Source organism: Phoxinus phoxinus, assembly GCF_949152265.1.
Source record: "Phoxinus phoxinus genome assembly, chromosome: 14".
In the NCBI taxonomy this organism is placed as follows: domain Eukaryota; kingdom Metazoa; phylum Chordata; class Actinopteri; order Cypriniformes; family Leuciscidae; genus Phoxinus; species Phoxinus phoxinus.
The window spans coordinates 21,216,676-21,243,580 of record NC_136889.1 but is presented as its reverse complement, the minus strand read 5'-3'; the positions used below and the strand labels follow the sequence as shown (position 1 = coordinate 21,243,580).

General features: G+C 37.3%; 1 protein-coding gene across 17 annotated transcripts in view; it reads left to right on the top strand.

Annotated features, from left to right (window-relative positions):
- The window catches only part of syne2b (spectrin repeat containing, nuclear envelope 2b), a 111,063-nt gene that overhangs the window by 68,428 nt on the left and 15,730 nt on the right, over positions 1-26,905 (top strand). For 16 of the 17 annotated variants that reach the window (XM_079635697.1, XM_079635685.1, XM_079635690.1 and 13 more), the window contains 31 exons: positions 212-315; positions 400-541; positions 786-899; positions 1,012-1,149; positions 1,254-1,454; positions 1,822-1,920; positions 2,433-2,552; positions 4,299-4,499; positions 4,691-4,864; positions 5,939-6,070; positions 6,176-6,393; positions 6,615-6,744; positions 8,024-8,491; positions 8,802-8,951; positions 9,613-9,789; positions 9,868-10,023; positions 10,514-10,660; positions 10,766-10,936; positions 11,776-11,909; positions 11,992-12,187; positions 12,471-12,653; positions 12,870-12,983; positions 13,075-13,229; positions 14,283-14,430; positions 14,517-14,611; positions 15,182-15,413; positions 15,941-16,135; positions 18,207-18,332; positions 19,756-19,911; positions 22,054-22,212; positions 22,443-22,609. In XM_079635697.1, the coding sequence (XP_079491823.1) occupies positions 212-315; positions 400-541; positions 786-899; positions 1,012-1,149; positions 1,254-1,454; positions 1,822-1,920; positions 2,433-2,552; positions 4,299-4,499; positions 4,691-4,864; positions 5,939-6,070; positions 6,176-6,393; positions 6,615-6,744; positions 8,024-8,491; positions 8,802-8,951; positions 9,613-9,789; positions 9,868-10,023; positions 10,514-10,660; positions 10,766-10,936; positions 11,776-11,909; positions 11,992-12,187; positions 12,471-12,653; positions 12,870-12,983; positions 13,075-13,229; positions 14,283-14,430; positions 14,517-14,611; positions 15,182-15,413; positions 15,941-16,135; positions 18,207-18,332; positions 19,756-19,911; positions 22,054-22,212; positions 22,443-22,609 (5,102 nt within the window). The remainder of the gene's footprint in view (positions 1-211; positions 316-399; positions 542-785; positions 900-1,011; positions 1,150-1,253; positions 1,455-1,821; positions 1,921-2,432; positions 2,553-4,298; positions 4,500-4,690; positions 4,865-5,938; positions 6,071-6,175; positions 6,394-6,614; positions 6,745-8,023; positions 8,492-8,801; positions 8,952-9,612; positions 9,790-9,867; positions 10,024-10,513; positions 10,661-10,765; positions 10,937-11,775; positions 11,910-11,991; positions 12,188-12,470; positions 12,654-12,869; positions 12,984-13,074; positions 13,230-14,282; positions 14,431-14,516; positions 14,612-15,181; positions 15,414-15,940; positions 16,136-18,206; positions 18,333-19,755; positions 19,912-22,053; positions 22,213-22,442; positions 22,610-26,905) is intronic. The other variant, XM_079635684.1, reaches the window with a different exon arrangement.

Here is a 26,905-nt window from a genome sequence, read left to right as displayed (position 1 = left end):
ATCATTTTTCTTGCCCTTCCAATATTTTCATAAGACCCTATAAATACCACCAGGATTTTATTTTCAGCAATATATTACCGGTTAATGTGTATATATATATATATATATATATATATATATATATATATATAATATTACCGGTTAATGTATATATATATATATACATCTTCCATCGTTATCTCTCACTGTGTTTTTTCCCTCTCTTTTTCAGGAATTGGAGCATGGTTTGAATGAACAGAGGGATCTAACTAAAGCGATTGCAGTTCAGTGCAGCAGAGCCCGAACTCAAAACCAGAGCACAGACGAATTTACAGGGTATCTAAATACACATACTGTACTTATTTGTACAAATATATGCCTACACTTTGTAACCATATGACGCTCTCTGATTGTCTGCAGGCCTTCGGCTGCTAAAGAGAATGAAGACAAGAGACAGGAAGTAGAGTTAGCAGTCCACAGGAAGTGGACACATCTCTGTAGCGGACTGACCAAGACCGCAGAGACTGAACAAGATGGAGATAAAGATCAGGATCCTTCTGAGGTCTGAACACACCTGACTTTACTATGAATATGAATATTCCAGTTTAAAATTATTCTGACCCTACTGTATTTTTGGGGTTGGCTGTTTGCAATCTGTGTTTTCGGTTTTATATTTATTGTTATTGAATCAGAGTGTTATTTTTATCAGAGCGCCTGTTATTGTTATTGAATCACCTGTTATTGTAATCAGAGAACCTTAAAGTTTATGTTATCAAATTTATTTGTGTGCGTGTGTGTGTGAACAGATCCTTGCTCCATCAGTGTGTTTGTGGAGTGGAGCTGCTGTTTCTCTTTGTCTTCAGGAGATTCAATCCAACATTTCACAACTTAAAGAACTGCAAAACGCAGCAGTTACGCAGGTGTCAATAACAAACACACGTCCTATACACACATCAGAGTACACACCTAGTCAATCCAGCCCAGAGATAACAGAATCATATTGAATTGATCTGTCTGTGTATTTGTGTGCAGGACCATCAGTCTCTGGATGAAGGTCTGTTTGAAGTGTTGAGTGGAGTTAATCTCACTCTCAGCTCTCTCACACACACTCTCGTCTTTCAGCCAGCAACCTCACACACTGACAGACTAAACCAGCTGCAGCAGCTACAGGTATCCATCCGTCCATCTGTCTGTCTATATGTTTATCCATTTATCTGTTTATTCATACATCCATTCATTCATCCATTGCTCCCCATTTCTTCTCTGATTCATAGAGTTTGTCTGCAGAGCTGAGCTCCTTGGGTGCCATATTGACCTCCCAGGGGTCAGAGGTCATAAAGTTGTTAGGTTCGAGTTCAGAGGTATCCTCCACCTGTTTTGACCTGCTGACGCATCGTGTATGTGACATTCAAAAGACTCTGGCCGAAAAACAGGAGCAGCTACAGGAGCGAATAAAACACTGGACTCAGCTGCAGGTCAGATTTCCGTCTGCATCTATGCATTTATTTCCAACACAAACTAATGAGATGGATGTGCTGGCACTTGAAAATTCTCCTGCAGATTAAGTGACTAGACTACACTAAGTAGATGAGAAAATTGATGCTTACTGTATGTGTTTACAGTGTTATGTGTCAGCAGTTACATTTTAGCAGGTTTTTACACCCCAAACCCTCAGATGTCTCACCATCATAACGGTCACAACTACTCACTTGTTTGTTATGGAAGAAGAAAAGAAAAGAAAACTCTGTTATGAAGGAAGTATTTTAAATCTACTCTTATTTTATGCCTTTTTTGTCAAGTGTGACTTAAATGTAATGTTTTCTTGTGTGTCAAACCCTGCAGAAGAGAGTGAAAGACCTGCATGACTCAGTACTAACTAACACGTCAATCCTTCTCCCTACAACTAACGGAGAAACCCACCATGATCTTCACACACTGCGGGTAAGCACAAGCGCCTGTGAATAATATCTGGGGATGAGTATGTGAAGATTTGTTAAACACTACTAATAACAGTGTGCTGAATATCTGAATGAGATAAGCCATAAATGCTTCTCAAATGTCTCACTACTAATAACAGTGTGCTGAATATCTGAATGAGATAAGCCATAAATGCTTCTCAAATGTCTGTCTCTATCATTTTGCAACGTATCTTCAGGACAAAATGCTGATGTCCTCATTGTACATTTCACTTCAGAACCACTTCTCTGTATTTTAGAAGTTTCTGCAATTTACTAGCATTTTATTTTTCCCCTGAAGGCTCATCGTGCCAGTCAGGGTTTATTGCACTGAAAACAGACACACTTTAGTTTTCTTATTAGTTCTGATCCACTGATTTGATTAGACAAGCATAGTTCCAGGAGTGCATTAGAACATTGATGTTCTTCTTATTAGTGTTCATTGAGCTTGACGTCTGAGATTTTGACCTTTTGCTGTACCTGTGTTTCCATGTGAAGGCTGTCACTGGGCGGAAACAGGAAGTGGAGCAGAGCAAGAGAAAGCTGGCAGACGTCCGAGACGAGACAGAGAGTCAAGATCAGCCTTCATCCCTCACACAGCAGATCAGCACAATGGAGGTATGGGTGTGCACACCATTCAGCATTTAGAGAATGCCTTTTGAATTCCAATTCAGTACCTGGTAGTAAGCATGAGACTAGGGCTTGGATAAACGATTATTTTTAACCGATTATTCTAGCGATTATTTTTTTCAATTAATCTAACGATTAATTTTCCAGTCCGATTCGATTTCGATTTGATTATCGATTATCTCCCCATTAATTGCCTAATAGCAATTTATACATGTTGATTTGTATCTGAATGAAAAAAACATGAATTCCTTAACATATACTACTGTCTATGGTGTTGCTACTACTTTCCGGCGCCGCCATCTTTGTTGTGGGTCTGACGGATCGACGTGCATATTTTGCGTCAATGTATTTTACGTCGATGGGCGTTGTCCCAGCCCTACATGAGACAGTTGAAATTTAAAATCTGAATTTACAGAAATATTCTGAAGTAGAATTAAAACTGTAAAAATATAATGTAAATACTGTAAATTTAGTTTTTAATAATAAATTAAATTTTTCTCTATGAGTTTTAAATGTATTTATACTTTAAGAAACATAAGCTTATGTTAATAATCAATGCTTGCCACCTATATTGTTCACACAGTATATAACAAAATATACATACCGTTCAAAATGTTGGGGTTAGTCCAATTTTTTGTTGAAAAATAATATGTTAACACTTACTTAAGGCCTTTTATGTATAATGGATTATAAAGGTATTAATAATGTTTGTTATACTACAAAAAATCTTTTCATAAATACTTCTAACTAAATTTAAAATGCATTATAATATTTGCAGATTCCTTGTTACATCTGAAATTGGCTGTTTGTCATGTGTTTTAATGCATTATACTTTCTAAAGGCATAACATAAGTATTATTATGTATTATAACTGTGTGATTACAATTATTAATGAGACCATACAATGTATTATAAGGTGAATTACAAGGCATTATTCGTGCATTAAAAACACTTTTATAATGCATTATATATAAAGGCTGTGACATAAAGTGTTACCTATAATACTTTTATTCAGCAAGGACACATTAAATTGATCAAATGTGACATTTCAAATGTTAGAAATTATTTTGGTAACACTTTAGATTAGGGAATAGGAGTTTTCCCTCAATAAACTCTTAATTAATTAATAGTTGTCACATGTATGTTCTGTTTTGCTTGGGCACTTGTCCCTGTATTTTGGTTTTACCTAGTTTTCTTTGTTATCAGTTTCCCTGCCACTTGTTTGTCACTATGGTTCCTGATTAGTCCTCACCTGTTCGTTGTTCTGTTGATTGCCATCCCTGTGTATTTAAGTCTTCAGTTCCTTCATTTCTTTGTCTTGCGTTGATATTGATATGCTAGTGTGTTACTATGTTCTTTAAAACTCGTTTTGCTTTCATTTCCTTTTGTCTTTTGGATTATATACACAGCAAGTGTGACTTAGTAATAAGTAAGGTAGTTGTTGTAGTGGTTATGTTTAGGTTAAGGGATGTAGAAAATGGTCAAGCAAAATAAAGCATTAATATGTGCTGTATAAGAACTAATAAACAGTCAATATCCATGCTAATAAGCAACTACTTAATAGTGAAAATGTGTTTCCTAATCTAAAGTGTTACCAAGATTTCTATTTCAAATAAATGCTCTTCTTTTGTACTTTCTATTCATCAAATAACCCTGAAAAAACGCATTACGGTTTTCAACATTGGTTACAATAAGAAGTGATATGCATAATATAATAATATATACTCTCTTTAGGCTGTATTGGACAGTGTTTGGAGTGATCTAGAGCAGCGCTGTGGAACTGTTCAGTGGAGTCTCGATCAACAGCAGATGATTGAAAAAATACTGAAGGGTCTGCAGATGCTCCTGAATCTTGGGAGAGAGAAACTCGCCTGCACTTCTCAGCTGGAGTTTAGGAATCCAGCACAACTCCAGACACACCTCAGCAAACACACGGTAAACTTATCACACACATACAAACACTCTAACTAAATACACACGTACAGCCCTTAAAACAAAATGCAAAATGCCCAGCAGCACAAATGCAAAACAAACAAACATGCATTACACATGAATCACCATTACGATGTCAGACAGAGCAAGGCCTGCAATCCCTCATTCATCGCTGTAACTTTGTAAATCTACAGGTGTTTTTCCGATCTCTGGCTGCCCACCTGCGGACACTGCAGCAACTGAGTGTGCGGATCCCAGACAGCGCCACCTCTGGCTGGGAGACTGAAGTGTCTGAGGTGGAACGTCAAGTGTCCAGTGCCCTGCAACAGGCTCAGGCTGTTGGCACAGTACTGCACTCCGCACTGCAGGTACCAGATCGATGAGGAAATCATGAGGAATGACAATTCTATAGTTTTTATGTATAGAAAGCTGCATCAACCAAGAAGAAACAGGGATTTATGAATAAATGAACGAACAAATGTATGGAAGCTTGTTTCCGCCACAAAATAAAACAGTTTATAAAAGATAATTGCGACTTTTTATCTCACAATTGCGAGTTTACAAATGCGAATTACAAATGCGAGATATAAAGTCGCAAATTGTGTGTTACTTATAAAGTCAGAATTACGAGATATAATAAATTGCCGTTTATATCTCTTAATTCTGACTTTATAACACGCAATCGTGAGTTTATATCTCATCTTTTCTCCGAATTGTGAGATCTAAACTCGCAATTGCGAAATATAAAGTCCAATTCTAATGGAAAAAAGACTGACTTTTTTTCTCACAATTGCGAGTTTACATATCGCATTTCTGACTTTATATCTCAGAATTGCATGGTATAAAGTCGCATTTGCAAGTTAAGTCAGAATTACGTGATATAAAGTCAGAAATGCGTGATAAAAAATCGCAATTACGAGAAATAAAATTGCTTGTTTATATCTCACAATTCTGACTTAATAATTGCATGTTATAAAGTCAGAGTGAGATTTAAACTTGCAATTCTGAGGAAAAAAGTCAGTCTTTTTTCCATTAGAATTGGACTTTATATTTCGCAATTGCGAGTTTATATCTCACAATTCGGAGAAAAGATGAGATATAAACTCACGATTGCGTGTTATAAAGTCAGAATTGAGAGATATAAACGGCCATTTATTATATATCGTAATTCTGACTTTATAAGTAACACACAATTGCGACTTTATATCTCGTTGTGTGATAATTGTGAGATAAAAAGTTGTGAGAAAAGTTGTGAGAAAAGTTGTGATAATTGTGAGATAAAAAGTTGCAATTACCTTTTTTATTTTTTATTCTGCGGCGGAAACAAGCTTCCATACAAATGGCATTGATGACCAATTTGACCAATGGCAGCTTTTACTATATATTTCTTTTAGCTAAAACACACTTAACACACCCTTAATACAGACTTTGATGTATTTCAGATTTGCACTCATTGGGATGAAAATCATTCCTGGTTAGCAACACTGCTGCAGAGGTTAGAGTCTCAGCTTCCCATAACTCCTCTGTGGGACCAAACTGAAGAGCAGCTCAGCGAGAATATTTCTGTGTATCAGGTAATGGTTTAAACTTAAATTTAGTATATTGACCCCACATATACTTTTAAATAAGAAGGCAGGCATATTTGTAGATCCCTGAATTATTGTTGTTGTTCGTGATAGAGTGTGCTAGCGGCTCTGGAGCAGAACAGAGCTCGTATCGGTCTGGTTCTGGATGAGGGCCGTAGACAGCAGGAGCAGATTTCTAGTAAAGAAGTCACTGTTCCTGTACACATATTGAGTGTGTCTACAGCAAGGCTGGAACAGCGATTGGCTGCAGTTAAGAGGAGGCTGGAGCAAGGACTAGACTCCACCCACCATCTAAAGAAGCTTTGGAACAGGTAAAGATGAATGTTGTGTGGACATTTAAGTTTGACTATTGACAACAAATTCTTGCCTTTTATTTGTACAATATGTATAATTTTTGTGCAGAATTTTAAAGTCATAATGTTTAATTGAGAGAGAGATATGTGGAAGGACTGAGGGATGGAAAAGGACATATAAATAAATGAATAAATACAAAGTAGGCCTATTTTATATTACCACTGTACTTTTTTTCCAGGTACCATAGCGATTTTGAGGCTTTGAATGAGTGGAAAGAACAAGCCAGAGAACGCCTGCATGCATGGAGAGATCACATGAACGCAGCTGAACAGAATGCGGACACCCTCTCCCAGTTTCATCACTTCATAGTCAGTCAACTAGTGATTAATCATCCATTTTTTATTTCTAATATTTTGAACAATATGGTGATTAAAAACTTGATGGCCATTTACAGGATTTAAAGGATAGGATATATATATATATAATGCATGAAGACTTCAGATGCAAAAGCCTCTAAGTCCGTCTAAAGTTTTTAATAATAATAATAATAATAATAATACGTTTTATTTGTATTGCACTTTACACGTGAAAGTCACATCTCAAAGTGCTACTGGTACACAGGTAAAAACACTAAAACATAAAAACAGTCAAGAAAAAACCCCAGCACGAAACAAAATTATATTAAGGAAATGCAGTTTAAAATAAATAGGTCTTTAATTTATTTTTAAAAACCTCTATAGACTGTGGCACCCTCAGGTGGTTGGGGAGGGCATTCCACAGTCGAGGCGCTGCCGTCTGGAAGGCCCTATCTCCCATAGTGCAGAGTTTGGACTTGGGAACCTGGAGTTTGTGGCTATCAGAGGAACGGAGATGCCGGGTTGGGTTATGCCTATTGATGAGTTCTTTGAGGTACAATGGTGCGCTGCCGTAGACACACTGAGAGGTCAGATCTTATACTCAATCCTGAATCTAACAGGAAGCCAGTGAAGTTTATGGAGGATAGGTGTGATGTGCTCAAATTTTGATGGTTAGGCTTAGTTGTCACTAACATGTCGTTCTATAAAATGAGTCTAAAGTTTTTGTTTAATATTACAATTTTGATCAGGCTCCTATGTATAGGTTTCTACCCAAGTACCGGCATTTCTGAACGGGCTGAGGCTGGGATTTAGTGAGTTTGAAGTAAAAGTATTTGATGAGAGTATACTATGTACAGAGAGCATTCACTCAATATTATTATTTCATTTTTGACAGAGGTGGCTTTTAGAGGCTTTTGCATCGGAGGTCTACACACACACACACACACACACACACACACATATAAATATTTTACTTTAAAGGGGTAGTTCACTCAAAAATTTAAATTCTCTAAGCAATTACTCAGCCTCATGTTGTTCCAAACCCGTTCCCTTCATTGACAGTCCACACAACTATCATTTTGTCACTTCAAAAAGTTAAGAGATCGTAAAACTAACCCTTTAAATAAAAAAATATTTTTGTTAGTACCTCAACTTATTATATTGCAGTTGTTATTTCCATAATTCTTGTTCATATTTTATTTCACTTACTTTTTTCAATTAATTAATCCAATTTTAATAGGTTTTGTTTTAGTTAACATTAACAACAGTGGTTGTGATGTTTTCGACACAGGAATTCATTAAAGAGCTGGAGGTGAAATCTGCTCTAAAGGCATCAGTCATCAGTTCTGGATCGTTGATCCTGTTGCTCAGTGAAAGAGAACATATCATTGAAACTCAGAAGATCAGCAGAAGCTCTAGTGCTCCAAGAACATCCACTCCCTCTGGAAATACAACAATCTCTGAAGACCTAGAGCCGAGTGAAACTAGCAATCTCACCTCAGACGACCCTGAAGACTTTCCTTCAGAAACCAATGTTTCCTCTATTCAAAACATCCCAGAAGAAACTCTTTCAACCACAGAGAGTGTTGAAGGTGTTCTCTCTGAGGAACCGACGTCATCTGCACTTGATTTGTCTGTAAAACAAGAGATGGTTCTGTCCCCTGTTCTTCTGACGCTACAGTCCCAGCTCTCTCAGGTGGAGCAAGACTGGGTGGAGATACAGACACACATACCCACCGTCCAACAGAGACTGCACCAGGTACATTTATAGTCTGCACTTCAATTTGTCTGAATTTATAGCATGTACTGCATCATTACAAGCTGTTCCCTGGATAGTTGAAAAAGAAACTGCAGCCATGATACCCTGTATCACTCAGCAGCTGATGAGGAATAGTCTCTGTCCTTTTTTCATCCGTTATGAGGCTCTCTTTCTTGTTCTCATCCCCTTTTTCTTCTTTGATTACATGTCACCCCTCACCTGGCTCCATGGTTTTCTTTCTTCTCTATTCTCTGCACCTCTGTCTATCACTCTCATCTGTCTCTGTGCTCTCTCTCTCTCTCTCTCTCAGAGTGTGGTGGAGAGCCAGTCTCCTGAAGGGCTGCTGGCTGATGTGTGTGGCTGGATTACAGGTGCTGAGAACAGGTTACAGGCGGCTGAACGAGAGGGTCACAGCACATGTACCGCCGCAGAGCTCACACACCTGCTCAGAACATATCAGGTACATTGTTCTCTTTTTATCTCTCGATCAATCATTTCAGTAATTAACTAATAAAATAGATGATCTTGGGTTTGGATTTTATTTTATCCAAAAATAACAGTCCAAAAATAACTGATTATTATTTTATTTTTGAGAATAACAAATTGAAAATAAACCACCAGCAAATATAAGTGAAAAAAAAATACATAAAAGTAACTAAAAATCAGTAATTAATTTGAGTAAAATAAAGTACAAAATGTAACAAAAAGGAAAGTATTATGAATCCACTAAAGAAATGAATTCCTTATGTTTTTCTTTGCGTTTTCAATTTATTGTGGTTTATTAGCATGACAAAACATATATTTGTATTTTCAAAGTGTTTGCAATATAAACAGCTAAGGATTAGTGAAATAAAATTAAATAAATAAAAATTATTAAAATAATGCAGACTACTCCTATAAAAAGCAGTCAGTAAATAACACAAAAGAAAACATGAAAGTAACTTAAAAAAATAATTATGAAAATGTAATTCTCTTTTTTGTTCTCTGAAAATCTGAAAATAGATATAACAGTTTACAGATGTTTTTTTTTAAAGAACACATTTTCACTTTATTCATTTTATTTATTGATGGCAATATAGTTTTAACTTTCGTTTGGTTTTTCTTATTTTCCCTCTGTCCAGGGGATGAAGAGAGAGATGGCATGTCAGCAGATGTCTGTTGACTTTATTAATCAGTGTGAGCTGAAGCAGGTCGGTTTTGACTCTCACACCTGCAGGTACAAACACACTGCGTTTGCTGAAAGCCTGGGACATGTCAGTCTGCGCTGGCTAACTCTACAGGCTCACCTGAAAATACAGGTGACTTTATTACATTTATTAGTAAAATGTACACAGGTAACCAACACAGATTAACATATATTGTAATGTGTTTCACAGATTCTACATGTCGAAGAACAGGTGAGGATAAGTGCAGAGCGAGATAACAAACTACACCTCCTGCAGCGCTGGGTCAAAGGTCAAAAACAGTGGATGCGATTGGCTGAAAGACCCATCAGTCGCTCATTTGCTGAGAGGAGCCTGAAAGAATGTGAAGTGAGTCGCTGATATTTTCTGGTTGTGGAAACTGATTATGATTATAAGTCTGCATGAAACAGAAGGTGCAGTAGTCTTTTCTTCCTGATTGTGATATATATCTGAGTGTGATATATATCTGAGTGTGATATATATCTGAGTGAAATGGGCTTAAGGGAAAAATGTAGGACTGGACTCGATTTTGTCCATCGGGAATTGATTGGATGGTTAGGATGTCATGTGAGTGACGGGTTGTCCCGCCTTTGCGCCAGTAAACACATCATCAGAGATGAGATGTCTCTGCAAGAGGGAGGGAAAGTTATTTTGTTAAAGATTATGAGGGCACATGATTTCAAAAAAACAATACAATGATATGCATGAATAAATCATTTATAATAAATGGTGTGCATGGATTTCATGATGACTAAAAAGTAAAAACTTTCAAAAGCGTTTCAGTTTTGACTTAAATATATTTAAATGACGTTTTCGAGTAATCTATTCTCATCTTCAGGAACTGGGGGAAAATTTGAAGGATAAATTCACTGAACTTACTGAGCTGGGAAAGAGGAGACTTACCACTGATGAAGAGGACAGGGATAAAGACTTCCTCTCAAAAGTTCAAAAGCTCTCACAGTCTTTGACAGATCTTTCTCAACAGGTATAGAGTCAGAAACTTCCTGTGACTCAAAACAAAACTGTCATTTGAGTGTGTGTTTAACTTTAATAAGGAATTGAATCATAATTTCTACATTTTTTTTTTTAGAGTAAAGGTCTTGGAAATACCCTGAGGGAGCTGTGTAAGGTGTGGTCTCAGTTTGAAAGTGGGAGGAGCCAGGCAACTGTAAACACAATGAGGATCTGCCAATCACTAGAGTATTACCACGCCCCTCTGCCCTCCCTCTCCGCCCTCCAGAACAACATTGATAAGCTACAGGTGCTGTCAATCAATCACACTTTTTCATTTCTAAGATTTTTCTAATTGGTCACAGTATGACGACATATTATACCAGACTAAGCGCACTTTTACATGACAACGATATGCCTAACGGAGAAGTTTTTCCTTTGAGGTTTCCGCGTACAGACGACACCATTGTCCGCAAAAATGACAAAAAAACTCTGTAATCTGCTGCCAGGCCATTAGATGGCGATGAAACACTAGACTAAACACGTAATACGCTTGTGAATGACATCATTGTCTTCAGAGATTCACGTTTTTGTTGTTTTCACGGAGAGACCGTTTTTAAAAACTTCCACTTTGAAACTCGTTTTTAAAAGTTTGCGTTTTCAGGCACCCAAAATGGCGTTGTCGTGTAAATGACCGGCCAAAACGCATAAAAAGGGGGCCTGGGGCTGTTTACACGACACCGTTTTCAACTAAAAACGTAAAACCTTTTTATGCGTTTTTGCCGTTCATTTTGTTTTCGTATAATGGTGTCGTCTGTACATGGAAAACTCAAAGAAAAAACTTCCCCGCTTTAAGAATATCGTTGTTGTGTAAACTTACTCTAAAATGCATGTTTGAGCTGTTTTTACTGAAAGCAACTTGCACTGATATATCTTAAAATATGTCAGTGGCATTGTTTTGTCTCAAGATGCACACCAGTAATGATTTTTTTTTTTCTAAGCCATGTTTATTTAAACTATGTAAATCAAATTAATCCATTAATTGCCTAATCCTTTCTTAATCTAAGCCCTGTCTGTGAACCCGGGCCATGATGTTACATTTGATTGTATTAGTTAAATTTTTTTTTTCAATGATATATATAATCACAGGTCTTAAAAGCTGACACAGAGGAGAGTGACAGACAATGGGAGGATCTGAACAAGACAACAACTGTCCTTATTGGTGGAATTAGCACAGACTCTGCCCAGATATTGTCTGAGCACCTAGAAAAAGAAAAAGCAAGGTTAAAATTCACACATCTCAACAAAACAATGTGAATGTGTACGTGAATGTTCAAGCTCATTCACCTGTGTGTTGGCCTCTAGGTGGTCAGAAATGAAGGAAAAGGTCAAACACACCTTGAAGAGCTCACACAGTCTTCTGAAGGTGTGGCAGAGATACTCGGATGTGAGAAGCACCTGCTCAGAGCAGCTCCAACGCCACAGAGAACAGCTTGCCAAGCACAACAAAACACCCGCTGACAATAAACAACTCGCACACAGCATCGCAGAGATGAAGACTGTGAGTACAATGCAAATTCACAGACAACCATTCATTAAAATAAAACTATAACTATAAAATAATTCAAACTAAAGTGGGGTCCAATAAGTTTCAGACAACGTCACATTTTTAAATCAATGAGATTTTATTTTTAAACTGAAAAGTTATGATGTACAGTATAACAAAGAATAAATGATTCTGCACTACTTCTAGTTGAATAATCAAATAATCAAGAATGCAAAAGTCTTTTGGACTCGACTAAAGTATTTCTCACGGTCTCATTGTCCTTATTTTCTTCTCTTAGATGTTACAGAAAGGTTCAGAGACTCTGCAGACTGATGTTCATGAAATGCTAGAAGCGTCTAAAGATCTGATTGAACAGGTGGATGATGAAGATGCTGTTTTCATCAGATCAGAATGTCGTTTGTTAACACGAGGTTACCTGCAGTTAGAACAGACTCTGAAAGGACGAACTGAACACATGCAGGTAAGACTCATATATATTAACATCTGTGTTTTAATAAGCCTGGAAGTGTTTAAAGAAATAGTTCACGTTGTTCCAAACCCATCTTATTTTTTCCACTGAACACAAAATTTGCATAGATTATCATGATCAAAAACACCATAATAGTAGTGTGTCTTCTGAAGCCATAAAGGTGACTGTTAACTGTTCCTTCAATTCAAACTATATGTGTGTTTCCAGGAGGATCTTGAGCAATTTCAGGAATTTGAAAGGCTTTACCAGTCCCTCGAAACACAATTACAACAGTGGGAAAGCAAGCAAAGGATGGAGAGCGAACACACAGACATATCTCAGGTGATCAAATCTCTCAAACGCATAACTCACTAACATCTTTTTATTGAAGACATCCCCAGTATTGAGGGTTTCTGTCTTTCCTCATCTACAGTTGGGTCTGATGGAGATCAGTTCTCTCTCTCCTGACCTGGATCTACTAAACACACTCAGCTACAGGCTGACCCTCAGTGACCCCGTGACACAGAAGCTACAGCACCTCAACAGGAAGTGGGCACAGGCCTCGGCACATGCTCAGGAGAAGTGCAGGTGAGACTAAGTGTTGGGGAAATTACTTTTAAAAGTAATGCATTACAATATTGCATTACTTCCTAAAAAAAGTAGCTAATTGCGTTACTTACCGTAGTTACTTTTATGGAAAGTAATGTTACATTACTTTTGCGTTACTTTTTCTCACCTGGGCTGGCCTTGCTTGTTTGTTTTTTAATAACAAAAAAAGCCCAAATATAAAAAAACGTTCACGCCAAAGGTGAAATGAATAAGCCTCAGGCTGAATAAAACTTCAGCAATAATTTTTTTTAATTATTATTACTTATTAGTATGGTTTAATTTGGTCATTGAAGGTCAGCAGCAAAAACATGGGTTAATAAAGTGAGATTAAATACATAAAGTGCACTTGTATTATTTAACAGAATATTACGCAAACCTGCAATAGTTAAATGAGTTTGTATTACACTGTTTTTATTCATTTTGAGGAACACTAAATCTATATTTGTGGAGGTGAGATGAGTAAATGCATGGTCACATTTAGTTTAGAACATGTTCACACAGCGCCTCTGCACTTACTCCCGATTTCTCTCAACATGGGGACAGAAGAAAGGTGTCAGTCTATAAATGGAAAAACAAAGTGACTCATATATATATTTTATGTAGGTTTACATTTACATTTACATTTATTCATTTAGCAGACGCTTTTATCCAAAGCGACTTACAAATGAGAAACAATAGAAGCAACTAAACTAGCAGTAGGACAACAGTATGTAAGTGCTATGACCCTTCACAGTACAATGCAACACAATATTTTTTTTATTTTTTTTTAAATAAAGTTAGAAGTTAGAATAGAGAAGGAAGTGTTAGTATTAATGGATCAAGTGCTGCCGATCCATTAATACTAACACTTCCTTCTCTATTCTAAGGTTTAAAAGTAATGCGCTACTTTACTCGTTAGTTGGAATAAATAATCTGATCTCCTAAATCGCGTTACTTGTAATGCGTTAGTCCCAACACTGAGACTAATATCATGCTAGTATTAGGTCCAATATACAAGGTATTGCGTGTTTAATATATATTATGTGTGTTTAGTGAGTTGCAGGCAGCCTCTCTCCATCGGCAGAGCTTTGAGCAGAGATGTGAGAGCTGGCTGGCTTTCCTACAGCGCATGGAGGACAGTTTAGCTGTAGAAATTGCATCAACTTACCCAGGACTAAGAGAACAGCAATGCACGCACCAGGTACAACAATCACACACTTAAATGCTGCTCATATGGATCATAGATCATTTTTAGATCATAGATCTTTTGCTCTCCTTCTCTTCTAGTGTTTTCAGGCTGAGTTGTCTTTAGGCCATCAGATTCTTCACTCTGTGATCAGTGAATCTCTCCTCCTGTTGCAAAAGGGAGATGTGGAGGACAGGTGACGACTCTCTGCATGTTTCTGTGCATTGTTTAATATGATCTTGTATTGCTTTTTTGAGCTCTGCTTGTGACACACACTACCGTTCAAAAGTTTGGGGGCAGAAATAAAAATTTTCAAGAAATTAATTGAATTAATGAATATATTTTAGTTCAACAAGGATGCATTACATCGATCAAAAAGTCATAGTAAAAATATGTATTATAAAATATTACATGAGTTTTTATTTTGTTTTATTTCGTTTCTATTTCCATTTATGTTTCATGGTTTCCACAAAAATTCAGCTGTTATCAGCATTGATAACTATAAGCAAGGTTTCTTGTGCACCAAATGACTGGAGTAATGATGCTGAAAATGTAGCCATTAAAGGAATACATTACATTTAAAATATATTATAATATTACTGTTTTTGACTCCAAACCTTTGAATGGTAGTGTAATACTGTATTTTATAATTTCATCATAAGCACTTTTTTTTTATTACCTGTTCTCATATATACTCGCAGTGATTACTTGTAAGTTCATTTTTGAAATTCAACCGTCTTACTAACCACCCTGCGTGTGCCCTCAGGAGCGACTTCCTGTTAAAACTGTCCCAGCTGAGAGAGCACTGGCAGGGGGCGGTGCAGAGAGCGGCTCAACGGCGGGCTCTAGTGGAAGGGCTCATACAGCAATGGCACCTTTACACACACACAATGCACAAACTCTGCAAACTTCTCACACTCACACACACACTCCTGTCCCCTACCAGTCCCACGCAATGTAGCGTCCTGCAACTGCGCCTCTTGCTGGATGATCTGAAGGTAACAAGAATATTTTTAAATATCACTATCATCAATGATGAAGACAAAGTATATGCACTGATTTTTTTATTGTTTTTGAAAGAAGTCTCTAATGCTCACCATTTATTTGATCAGAAATACAGTTAAAATACAGTTATTTTGAGAAATATTACAATTAAAAGATTATAAGTGTGATCAATTTAATGCATCCTTGCCAAAAAAAAAACATTTCTTTAAATTTTACTGACCCTTAACTTTTAACAGTGGTGCATATATAGATCTACACCTAAAACATTGCATATACATTTCTATACATTTAAAATTTTGATTATTGCCCTTGAAATATTTCTTATTCATTTTACATCATAGATTTTCTTGTTTGTTTGTTGTTGTTTTATATGAATTTATTTATTCTCTATACTATAGTGATGTACTGAAACCTTAGCTTGCAATTGGCAGTGACAAAAGATTCAGTTTGTTTTTTATTTGTTTCACCATCTCTTTTTTTTTCTCTCCCCTTCACTCTCTCTCTCTGTCCCTGTGTAAAGCGAACAGAGCTGTTGTTTCAAAGGTCGATCTCTGCATATCTGTGTGTGATGGAGGTAGGCAGGCAGCTGTTCTCAGTGAGTGACACGCAGACGCAGATGCAGCTGCAGACAGACCTGGCTGCTCTGCAGGAGGACTGGGAGCAATGCCTGTGCATGCTGGGAAGAAGAAAAAGCCTCACGTCTGACATCATCAAGGTAAGATGGTTTGATTAGGTGTGAAATGACACTTTGAATGAGCCAACTCTTGTGTGCTTAGCTCTATAGACATCCTGTTGCCACCCAGCAATATTGATCCTTATCCTTGTTTTGAAGGTCAAAGGTCACATGGGAAATCCATAAAGCCAAGTGAGTGTGATCAGACTTGATTCCAGAACAGGGTTCTTATGATGATGGAAATATTAGGAAATTTTTAAATTGTGAATTCCAAACCAGGGAAAGTAATTGTTAAAAAGTAATTGAAAAGTACTTCCTTTGTATGTACAATATACATATATTTAAATTAGTTCGATGCTTAGTGTTCACATATTTTATTACCTAGAAATGTATCTTTGTTAGTGGAATCATTATCCTTATCTAGTAATCACAAACAAATAGAAAAGTTTTTTTCTAGATTCCAGATATCATATCTGCATATCAGCATTTATGAGGGTAAAGTTTACACAACAAACCGCTCCAGCAAAGTGAAGCCCGCCCTTGGAGTCTTTATGATTTGATTTAGATGGAAACAGCAGGTCATGGATTGTCACCCTGATGGACACCTGCTCAGAGCCTGTTAACTGTCCGTCTCTAAAACGTGTTTCACTTCACCAGGAATAAACTCCGTCATTACATGCTCCCAGTCCAGAAAGTTACAGGACAACACAAAATGTTGGTTTGTGTGTGGAAAAGGGTGATGCTGTATTATGTTGGTTTGTGTAGGAATGAGTCCAGCTGAGTTTGACCTACATTCCCTTTGACTCCACAGCTGGACTAATCCAGATCAGACATTTACACACACACACACACACACACACACACACACACACACACACACACACACACACACACACACACACACACACACACACACACACACACACACACACACACACACACACACACACACATTCATATTCATTTTAATATCAGTGTTCCTGACCTGAAAAAGTCTTTATGCATATCATGCAGGTCGATAAGTCAGAAAATGTTCATCCATCTGTCTCCCAGCCTGTCTATCTATCTATCTATCTATCTATCTATCTATCTATCTATCTATCTATCTATCTATCTATCTATCTATCTATCTATCTATCTATCTATCTATCTATCTAATCTATCTATCTATCTATCTATCTATCTATCTATCTATCTATCTATCTATCTATCTATCTATCTATCTATCTATCTATCTATCTATCTATCTATCTATCTATCTGTCTGTCTGTCTGTCTGTCTGTCTGTCTGTCTGTCTGTCTGTCTGTCTGTCTGTCTGTCTGTCTGTCTGTCTGTCTGTCGGTCGCTCAGTTCCTCATCTATTGTTGACCTTGATTGTAGTTCAGATAATATGAAGACATAGAAAACATAATCAGTGTGTGTGTGTGTGTGTGTGTGTGTGTGTGTGTGTGTGTGTGTGTGATCACTTGTCATGTCCTCAAGGGTTTACAGTAAAGCCTGTCTAGGGATTTACAGCTCTCCCTGCCTTTCTATCTCTTTCTCATAGTGCATATTCTGTCTTCATTTCTCATTCATCATTTTATAAAATGAATGTCAGTTCACAGTATGTGTTATTATAATAGGGTTTTACATGTATTATACTGTATGTATGTGAATTGTGTCTTGTGCTGGACACATGGGTTTGAAGCAGTGAGCTTGTATTCCAGTACAGTACAGTAGTGACGTGTGTGTGTGTGTGTGTGTGTGTGTGTGTGTGTGTGTGTGTGTGTGTGTGTGTGTGTGTGTGTGTGTGTATTGTGTTTTCATTGCCCTTAGAGTTGGCTTAACTTCTCATTTGTATCTGATCTGAGACATTGGTCTACATGTAGTGCACACTGACCTTCCACAGTGGATGTCTGGACACCTGTCCATATGTTTGTGTACAGTTCTACCTTCACTTATCCATACGCTTTCATTGTTTTCTCTGCATTATATTTGGCTTTCCCTGACTGATAAGAACTCTGGTCAAGCCCATACCAAAACAAAGAGGCTTACAGATACGATATTAAATCAAGAACATGTGAGAGACTTATATCAGCCTCTATTGCAGATGTTTTTTTGTTTTTTTTTACAGAAGTGGGAGACCTGTGAGACCAGACTAGCAGATCAGGCCCAACACCTGGATGGGCTACGAGTCAGACTAAAGCAGTCGATCCCAGATCAGCCAGAGGAGATGGAAGACGAACGCCTCCTCGTGAAGGTACACAAACTCCAAGAAGAGAACTGCACTGTAATGATCTTAATTTTAATGGTGAAAGTCTAAAAATGCTATGGTAAATACCTGTTAATTGGCTAACAGTAAATTTGCTTACTGTATACGGTGAAAAATCAAACTGGACATTTAATTTAACTTTACAGTAAAATACTGTTAAACTACTTTTTCTCTGTGGAAGTGAGAAAGAACAAGTTATCTTGAATTCATCAAGAATTTTTCTGTGTTCCTCACATTTAATGGTTTTTCATTTAAATGGATAGTTCACTTTAAAATGAAAATTATGTCATCATTTACTCACCCTCAAGTTGTTTCAAACCTGTATTAATTTATTTTTTCCGCTGAACACAAAGAAAGATATTTTGAAGAATGTCAGAAACCAAACAGTAGACTGTACCCATTGACTTCCATAGTAGGAAAAAAAAATACTATGGAAGTCAATGGGTACAGACTACTGTTTGGTTTCTGACATTCTTCAAAATATCTTTCTTTGTGTTCAGCAGAAAAAATAAATTAATACAGGTTTGAAACAACTTGAGGGTGAGTAAATGATGACATAATTTTCATTTTAAAGTGAACTATCCCTTTAAATAACTTTTTCTTAGTTTTATTTATTTCAAGCTCTTCTTGTTACAGTGTAATTATACTGTGTAATTGTACTGTGTAATATTAATTAACTATATGTACTTACAATAGGGTTAGGATTAGGTTTGTTGTAGGGTTAGTTGCATGTCATTATGCATAAATTATAGTTATTAATATAGTAATTACATGTAACGTGTAACAAGGACACTGTAAAATAGTGTTAGTTTTTTCTTATTAGTTATGTACACTGGGTTGTTACATCATATACTTAAATGTATGTTTATTACATTAATTTAGTCGTATGTTTGTTACACAACGGTGTTTTGTATGTGTGTGGATGACACCATGTACGTTTTATACAATATTAGTATTTACCTCCGCTTATGGAAAAGCTACTTGTGATGAACTTTGATTCATCATGATCCACATTCACATTTTTTTTGTGGTTGTCAGTATATTATAAATGTACATAATTTTGTCTATGAAAGAGCAATATAATCATAATAAAATACTGATAAATACTATAATAAAAACACACTTCAACAGTTACCTATGGTAGCAGTTAGCCTGTGCTAAAATCCCACGTAACAGCTTTTGTTTGTTTTGCATGACACTTTGGATTTCCCTTCCTCCCTGCTATAGGCTTATTCAGCTGTGATCCTCCTCCCTCCCTCTCTCTGTCTCCTCTGCCCTCCCCCCTTGTCCTGTGGGCTTTAATCTTGTTGGGCCAGAGGGTGAGAGAGAGATTGCATGAGTCAGAACTGGGACTTGTGGCAGAGTGTTTTCCGTGAGTGTGTGTGTGACGGTGTTGTGTTATGTTATGCAGGAGGTTCAGGATTGTTTAGAGGACTGGGCCGTCAGTCTTTCCGAGCTCAGCACCATGAAGACGGACCTGTCCCAGTACATCCTTACTGATGACGTCCTCCTCCTGCAGGAGCAAGTGGACCATCTGCACTGTCAGTGGGAAGAACTCTGCCTCAAGGTAACACACACACACACACATACACGTTTACCTAGCAAACATACCATAGACTTTTGTATATTATTCAATACAGCTATATATATATACAGGATCTTTGAGAAGGTCCCTATCTGTCCTCAAAAGAAGGTTTTGTCAGATGTAGCAAACTTTAAGTGACTGTTTTATCACAAAAGTATAGCTAAGTAAACCCATGCAAATAGTTATTTTGAATACTATTTTTGTACACTTTAATTTAGAGATGGAGGAAACAGAGCAAATATTAAGCCTACAGGAATCTTATGACTAAACATTGACTGCTGTTTGTAACTCATTAAACTGACTGATAAATCTTGTCGTGTGTGTGTTGTTGAAGGAAATATTGAACCGTAAAATAGATTGAATGAATATGTACTATTTGTATGTAATTTTGAGGTGGAAAAGTTCAAATACTTAGCATCCACTGCCTTGCACAACATCCAGATTTAAAAACATGTTTACCTAGTTATCTAAATGAAGACATGCAATGTATTGTTGTCTTCTAAAGTTAATTATTATTTTATTTTATTCATTCAGTCATTTATTAAACATTTTACCTTTTGAGAACATCCTGGATGTCCTCAAAGGGATGTTTTGTCATATTGAACACTGCTCTGTTTACTGCTAAGTAAACCTACACACAGACAACATGCTCAATGGAATTCCAGCTATTTTAAATACAATGTTAGCACAAGAAGCAGATGTGAAGATTTGTTTGAATGTTTTTTAATCAGTGCTCATTGATTCAGCCGGAGGCATTGTTCCTGTGAAGTTTCTTGATGTATGATGTTCTGGTGTCTATGATCCATATATTGATTTACTTTCTGAACCTGTGCCTCACTCCCATGAGGTCTCGCTGCTGTTGAATATGGTGCTGGATCAGTCAGCTGGAGTCTCCTGGGGTCCTGTTTTGGGGTGGGTAGGGGTCTTTGACACTGGAAGGAGAGAGCAGATGGTAGAGAGTGAAGGACACAGAGAAAAGACACCGAGAAGTGAATAGAAGCAGGAGTCTTTAGCTCTTTGTTTTGGAAATCACCCCCAGTGTGTGTCTGTCACACGCCGGAGTGTGTGTGTGTGTGTGTGTCTGTAGGGGGTGGTTGTTGTGGAGGTGTTGCCTGGTAACAATGAAGTCCACAGCTGTTGAGTTAGTTTGGTTTTTAAATCTTTCTAGTGACAAGGTTCATAGAGATGTTTTGGCTGGAGATCTGATTCTGTAAACACAAATACACGGGCACCCTCTTCCCTGTAAACTCAGTATTCATGTTTTTATTTTCCATATTAACCCTGTGTGTTTTAAATGAAATTTAGTCTCTAATTTATTAATATGAACCTGTAATAAACATACAGTATTTTTTTAGATCACTTACTTTAAAGTTAAATTAATAAATTGATTAAATGAATGAAAAGAAAAATTAATAACTAATTTCTTCTAGAACTAATAAATAAATAAATTAGTAATAAGTGTCTCACAAAACATGTTTAGATCCCATTTGGTCCAGAAATCAAAATAAATTTGATTTTGCTTTAAAAATAAAATAAAAAATTGAGTTCACATAATTTTCATGATAATTTCCCCCAGAAATACACTCTCAACATTACTGAGATTACTGATAGTTTTTCTGTATTACAGTAAAGACACCTGTAATACAATGTTTTTTTTGTTTTTTAATCAGTATAAAAAGCAGTACAACAATACACAATACAAGTATTAATTCTACCATTTTAATATTTTTCATATTTTTTTTCTAATTGCATTACGGTGCTGAGAATTGTGTGTATTTTTATTGAGTGCAAAAAAATATCTGAAATAATGAAAAGTAAATTTTTAAGCTAAATATTAGATCATATTTTTTTTCTTTTCATTTTGTTGTAAAATATATGACCTGCACATCATTTTGACAGGTTGTAGTCAGATTCCCATTCTGTGTGAAGCTGTCATAGAGTACAGTATCTCTTATGTAGTCTTATGACATTTGTTTCTCTCTCTCTCTCTCTCTCTCTCTCCCTCCCATCCTCTCTCTCTCTCTCTCTCTCTCTCTCTCTCTCTCTCTCTCTCTCTCTCTCTCTCTCTCTCTCTCTCTCTCTCTCTCTCTCTCTCTCTCTCTCTCTCTCTCTCTCCTTCTGCAGGTGTCTCTGCGTAAGCAGGAGATTGCTGACCGGCTGAATGCCTGGATCATTTTCAATGAGAAGAATCGGGAGCTGTGTGAATGGCTGACACAGATGGAAAACAAGGTGGCGCACAGCGCCGAGCTCAGCATCGAGGAGATGGTGGAGAAACTCAAGAAGGTGAGACAAATGTCTTCCATCACCCAGCCCAAAGCGCCTCAGAAACACGGTACTCTCTGCTCTAGCATTTTACTGTGTTTTGATAAACCTAAATGGAAGAGCAGACATTCCACATTTATTTGCTTTGATTGCTTCCTTTCCTATTTACTCTAATGTACGCAAGCAAACAAGAGTATGGCAGTAAATAAACTCATTCCTCGCCTCCTTTCACACAAATACTCACTCTACAGGACTGCATGGAGGAGATCAACCTCTTCAGTGAGAATAAGACACATCTGAAACAGCTGGGAGAACAACTCATCACTGCTAGCAACAAGACCAAAGAGACCGAAATAAATGACAAGATCAAGGACATCAACGACCGCTGGCAGCATCTGTTCGATCACATCGAGGCCAGGTGAGACCCAGAAACCCTGAGCATGGTCATGGTTAAATACACTAAATCAAAGGCTAGAATGTGACCATAAAATGTGATATGAACTGCTTGTTTAGAACTTTCTAAGATATATCCGAGACAACGCTGAGACGAATGTGGACACTAATCCGATTAATTTCAGTCACACTTTATTTAACAGACACAAAGCGTAAACATCAGCACAGTGAACGTGTGTGTGGCTCAGGGTGGAGTGTATGCAGGGGGCTGGTTTATCCCACACTCTTGATTGACAGTTTGATTGACAGTTCTTTGATTAGACAGATGGTGGCTGTAGCTTCATGTCACATTGATGGCCAGCTTGTTGACTTCTTGTCTCCAAGTCTGCCTTTCTTTTTCGCATTTTCTCAGGTCTTTAGTTCTGGATCTCTAAGATCATCATAAAGTGCATTCAACGCATCTATATGCGTTTGTTCAATTGTATGCAACATACATTAAACTGATGTATATATCATTTTCCATATTACTTATGGAACTTATGGAGTTTGAGATTAGACCATGCCTTTCAACTACACTCTTAATAATAAAGGCAATGTCAAAGAAGAAAAATGTTTGGTTCCCCAAAGAACCTTTCAGTGAAAACTGTCAGTTCTTAAAAGATCCATTATTTTAAAGAACATTTTGGTAGCACTTTATTTTACAGTCCTCTTCCCCATGTACAGACTATGTACTCATTATAGTATTTACAATAACTGGGTAATAACTAGATACTAACCCTGAACCTACCCCTAAACCTAAACGTAACCTATGTAGTTAACTTATACTACTCAGTACTTTCTTAGGTAAGCAGATCATCTGGTGGAATGTCATTTAATGTAATTGTGTTGCTTAGCCTCTTAAGAGAGGAAGGAGGTCAAAAGGGAAAGGAGTTTGTTACCTGTTGAACCCTTTAACTGCAGCTCCCTCGTGCCTCATAACAACAGATACATTAACCTGTAGAGCTCTAGATCTTCACATGTGCAGTCTCTGCATTCACATTCAATGCGTTAGTGGAATGTTTTATTTTTTCTTCTGCTTTGCAAACAGGCTGGCAGACAAATTATACCTTGCTTTAGACAGGCATATCATAGTTCCAAGCTGAGCAGATTCCTGCGCGTCTAAAAGCGATTTGAATGTTAGCTCTGGCTCTTTGCCACTAATGTCAAGGTTTTAGAGCTAAAACTGGCTTTGCAGGTGCATGTAGACACTAAAAGTAGCTTTGTGGATCAGTGGGTAACCAGGCACGAGACCAGCCTGTCTGTCGGCTCTCCTTGAGCTTTACGCCTGTCAATATTCCTTCCCATCAGCCACTGAGACTCCATGAGCACAAGTCAAACTAAAAGACATGCATTATCAGGAGGATAATATAAGTTCACCCTGTCAGGATTTATTCTGTGGCTATTGAGGACTGACTGTCCTTTGGTGAACTATTCCTTTAAAGGGGTGGTAAAGTATGATTTCATTTTTCTAACTTTAGTTAGTGTGTAATGTTGCTGTTTGAGCATAAACAACATCTGCAAAGTTACGATACTTAAAGTTCAAAGCAAAGGGAGATATTTGCTTTTAAAGAAATCGTTTTTTAAGGACTACAAAAAATGGCTGGTAGGGACTACACGACATTCCTCACGGGTTAGTGACATCAGCAACCCTAAAATTTACATAAACCCCTCCCCCGGGAACACGCAGTCCATGTTGAGAAGAGGAAAAGTTGTTGTATAAGAGTACATTTGTGAGTCAGCTCAAACTGTAGCATCTGTCTTTTCACATGCAATAGAAAGTCACTCTGTGTGCATCTCATAACAGTTCCTATACGAGCGATTTATAGATTATCATGACAGAATATGCTAATTGAAGATAGTCAGCAACATAAATTCATCAACTAACCATTCAGAGACGTCCTGTTGCATTCTACATGTTGTCACTTCTTCTTGAATCTCTCCATCTTTGTCTGACTCCGTTTAAACATAAAAGGCAGAACAGTTTCTGACATTTTAGTGTGTGTCTCTGCTTGAGGTAATCGCAGCTGCTAACACACACAAGCTCTTGAAACCCCGCCCTCTGCAGCAGCTCATTTGCATTTAAAGGGCCAGACACAAAACTGTGCGTTTTTGCTCACCCTCAAAAAGTGACAATTTTAAAATATCTGTGGGGTATTTTGAGCTAAAACTTCACACACACACTCTGGGGACATCAGAGATTTATTTTACATTGTGTGAAAAGGGCATTTTACCACCCCTTTAAATACATCCAGAGAGTGTTAGTGACAGGCTGAGTGTGTATTGATAATTCCGTTGAAGTCATTTGTTTTCTCTGTGTCTGAGGTCAAAGTTCACAGGCGTGACTCCAGCGTGCTGGGCCTGTCTCAGCTGGTTGCTCGGTTTTCATTGTCACTATTGAGTGATTTCAGACATTTTTAATCTGTTTTTAGCCCATCTTAGGAGATATGTTAATATACTGAATGTACTACCGTTTGTGGTATTTACTTTTTTGATGAAGAAATTAATATTTTGATTCAGCTAGGATGCATTAACTTGATCAAATGTGTAAAGACATTTATAATGTTACAAACGTTTTCCATTTCAAATAAATGCTGTTCTTTCTATTCATAAAGTATCCTGAAAATGTATCACAGTTTCCACAAAAATATTAAGCAGTACCACTATTTTCAACATTGATAATATTTCTTGAGAACTAAATCAGCATATTATAATAATTTCTGAAGGATCGTGTGATACTAAAGACTGGAGTAATGATGCTGAAAATTCAGCTTTTTCGTCACAGGAATAAATTACATTTTAAAATAAATTAGAATAGAAAAACGTTTTAAATCGTAATAATATTTCACAATAGTACTGTTTTTACTGTATTTTTGAACATATAAATGCAGCCTTGTTGAGCATAAAATACTCTTCTTCTTTTTTTTAAGAGACCCAAACTTTTAACAGCAGTGTATGATGTTGTGTGTCACTCACAACTTGCAAATAGGAGTGTGTGATTGAGACGATTCTCTAAGCAGGATTACAGAAGTTGACACTGACGCGTCCGACTCTTTTGTCACCTAAAATCACAGCAGAGTTCACCCTCACAGCATCTGCACACGGGGCAGCTGCCGTCTGCTAGCACGGGCCTTTGTGTCCACTCACCCTCCCATAAGTCTTCTGTCTCCACTTATTGTGTCTCTCAGCCAATCAGCATCAAAGCTCTGTCCTTCTGCTCTTCTGCTATTTGCTGAGTGATGGCAGCCATTATATTATTGAACTCTTAGTTCTTGCAAAACTCAGCTCACTATTGTTGGATAAAGGGCCAACTTAGATGTTATGTTGAAAACACCCCTGCTGAACACACACATAAATGATTTTGAATAATCCCACTCTGGAAAGTTAATTAAAACTCTCTACTCACTGTTTTAAGGACCCACTATACTGCTTTGATAGATGCTGACCAAAGCGCTTGGATGAGGACATTTGTTTTCCAGTTTCCACTCAAAAGTTCAGACACCTGAGCTGAAACTGTTACTAAGGCTGCAAATTTGTCCTAAGGTTATTTTAGTGTGTGTGTGTGACCGCATTGTCTGTTTGTGTGTGTGTGTGGTTTGTCTCTTCACAAAGAAGAGTCCACATTTTAACATAAGCTTTATCCACCATGACTATCATCCTGAATGGATATCAAATACTGACTAACCGTGAAGTGGGACGGTAGAATGAAACCCTTCAGAGGTTTGAAGTGTGCTCTGAATCTTCCCAACACCCGTGAATCGCCCTCTTCTAAAGACTGAAAGCAGCTCTGTCTATGTGAGGCCCACCAACGTGGTTCGCTGTGGCCCAGATTTATCAACTCATTTGTCTGAACTGCTTTAAAGTTTGAACAATTACTGCAAATAATGTTAACTATTTAATTTTTTTTGAAAAAATACGATTGGTGCTTGCCGCAAAGATGCCAGAACTGTCCCAAATGATGCTCGATACACTACACTTATACTATGTACTCTTCTTAATCTTAAAGAAAGATTTGACAGTTGAGTGCATAAACTGACTTTCCCATTTAAATGAGTTGATTTAAATTGTGTGTGTGTGTGTGTGTGTGTGTGTGTGTGTGTGTGTGTGTGTGTGTGTGTGTGTGTGTGTGTGTGTGTGTGTGTGTGTGTGTGTGTTGTTTTAGGTTATATGCAATATGTGTATTATTTGTTATTTGCTTCTGATCATTCGTGAAGTTCTCCCACCTGTTTCTTAGAGAAAACAGCGAAGTGTTCTCCTGGGATTGATAATCTGTTCAGGTTAGGTT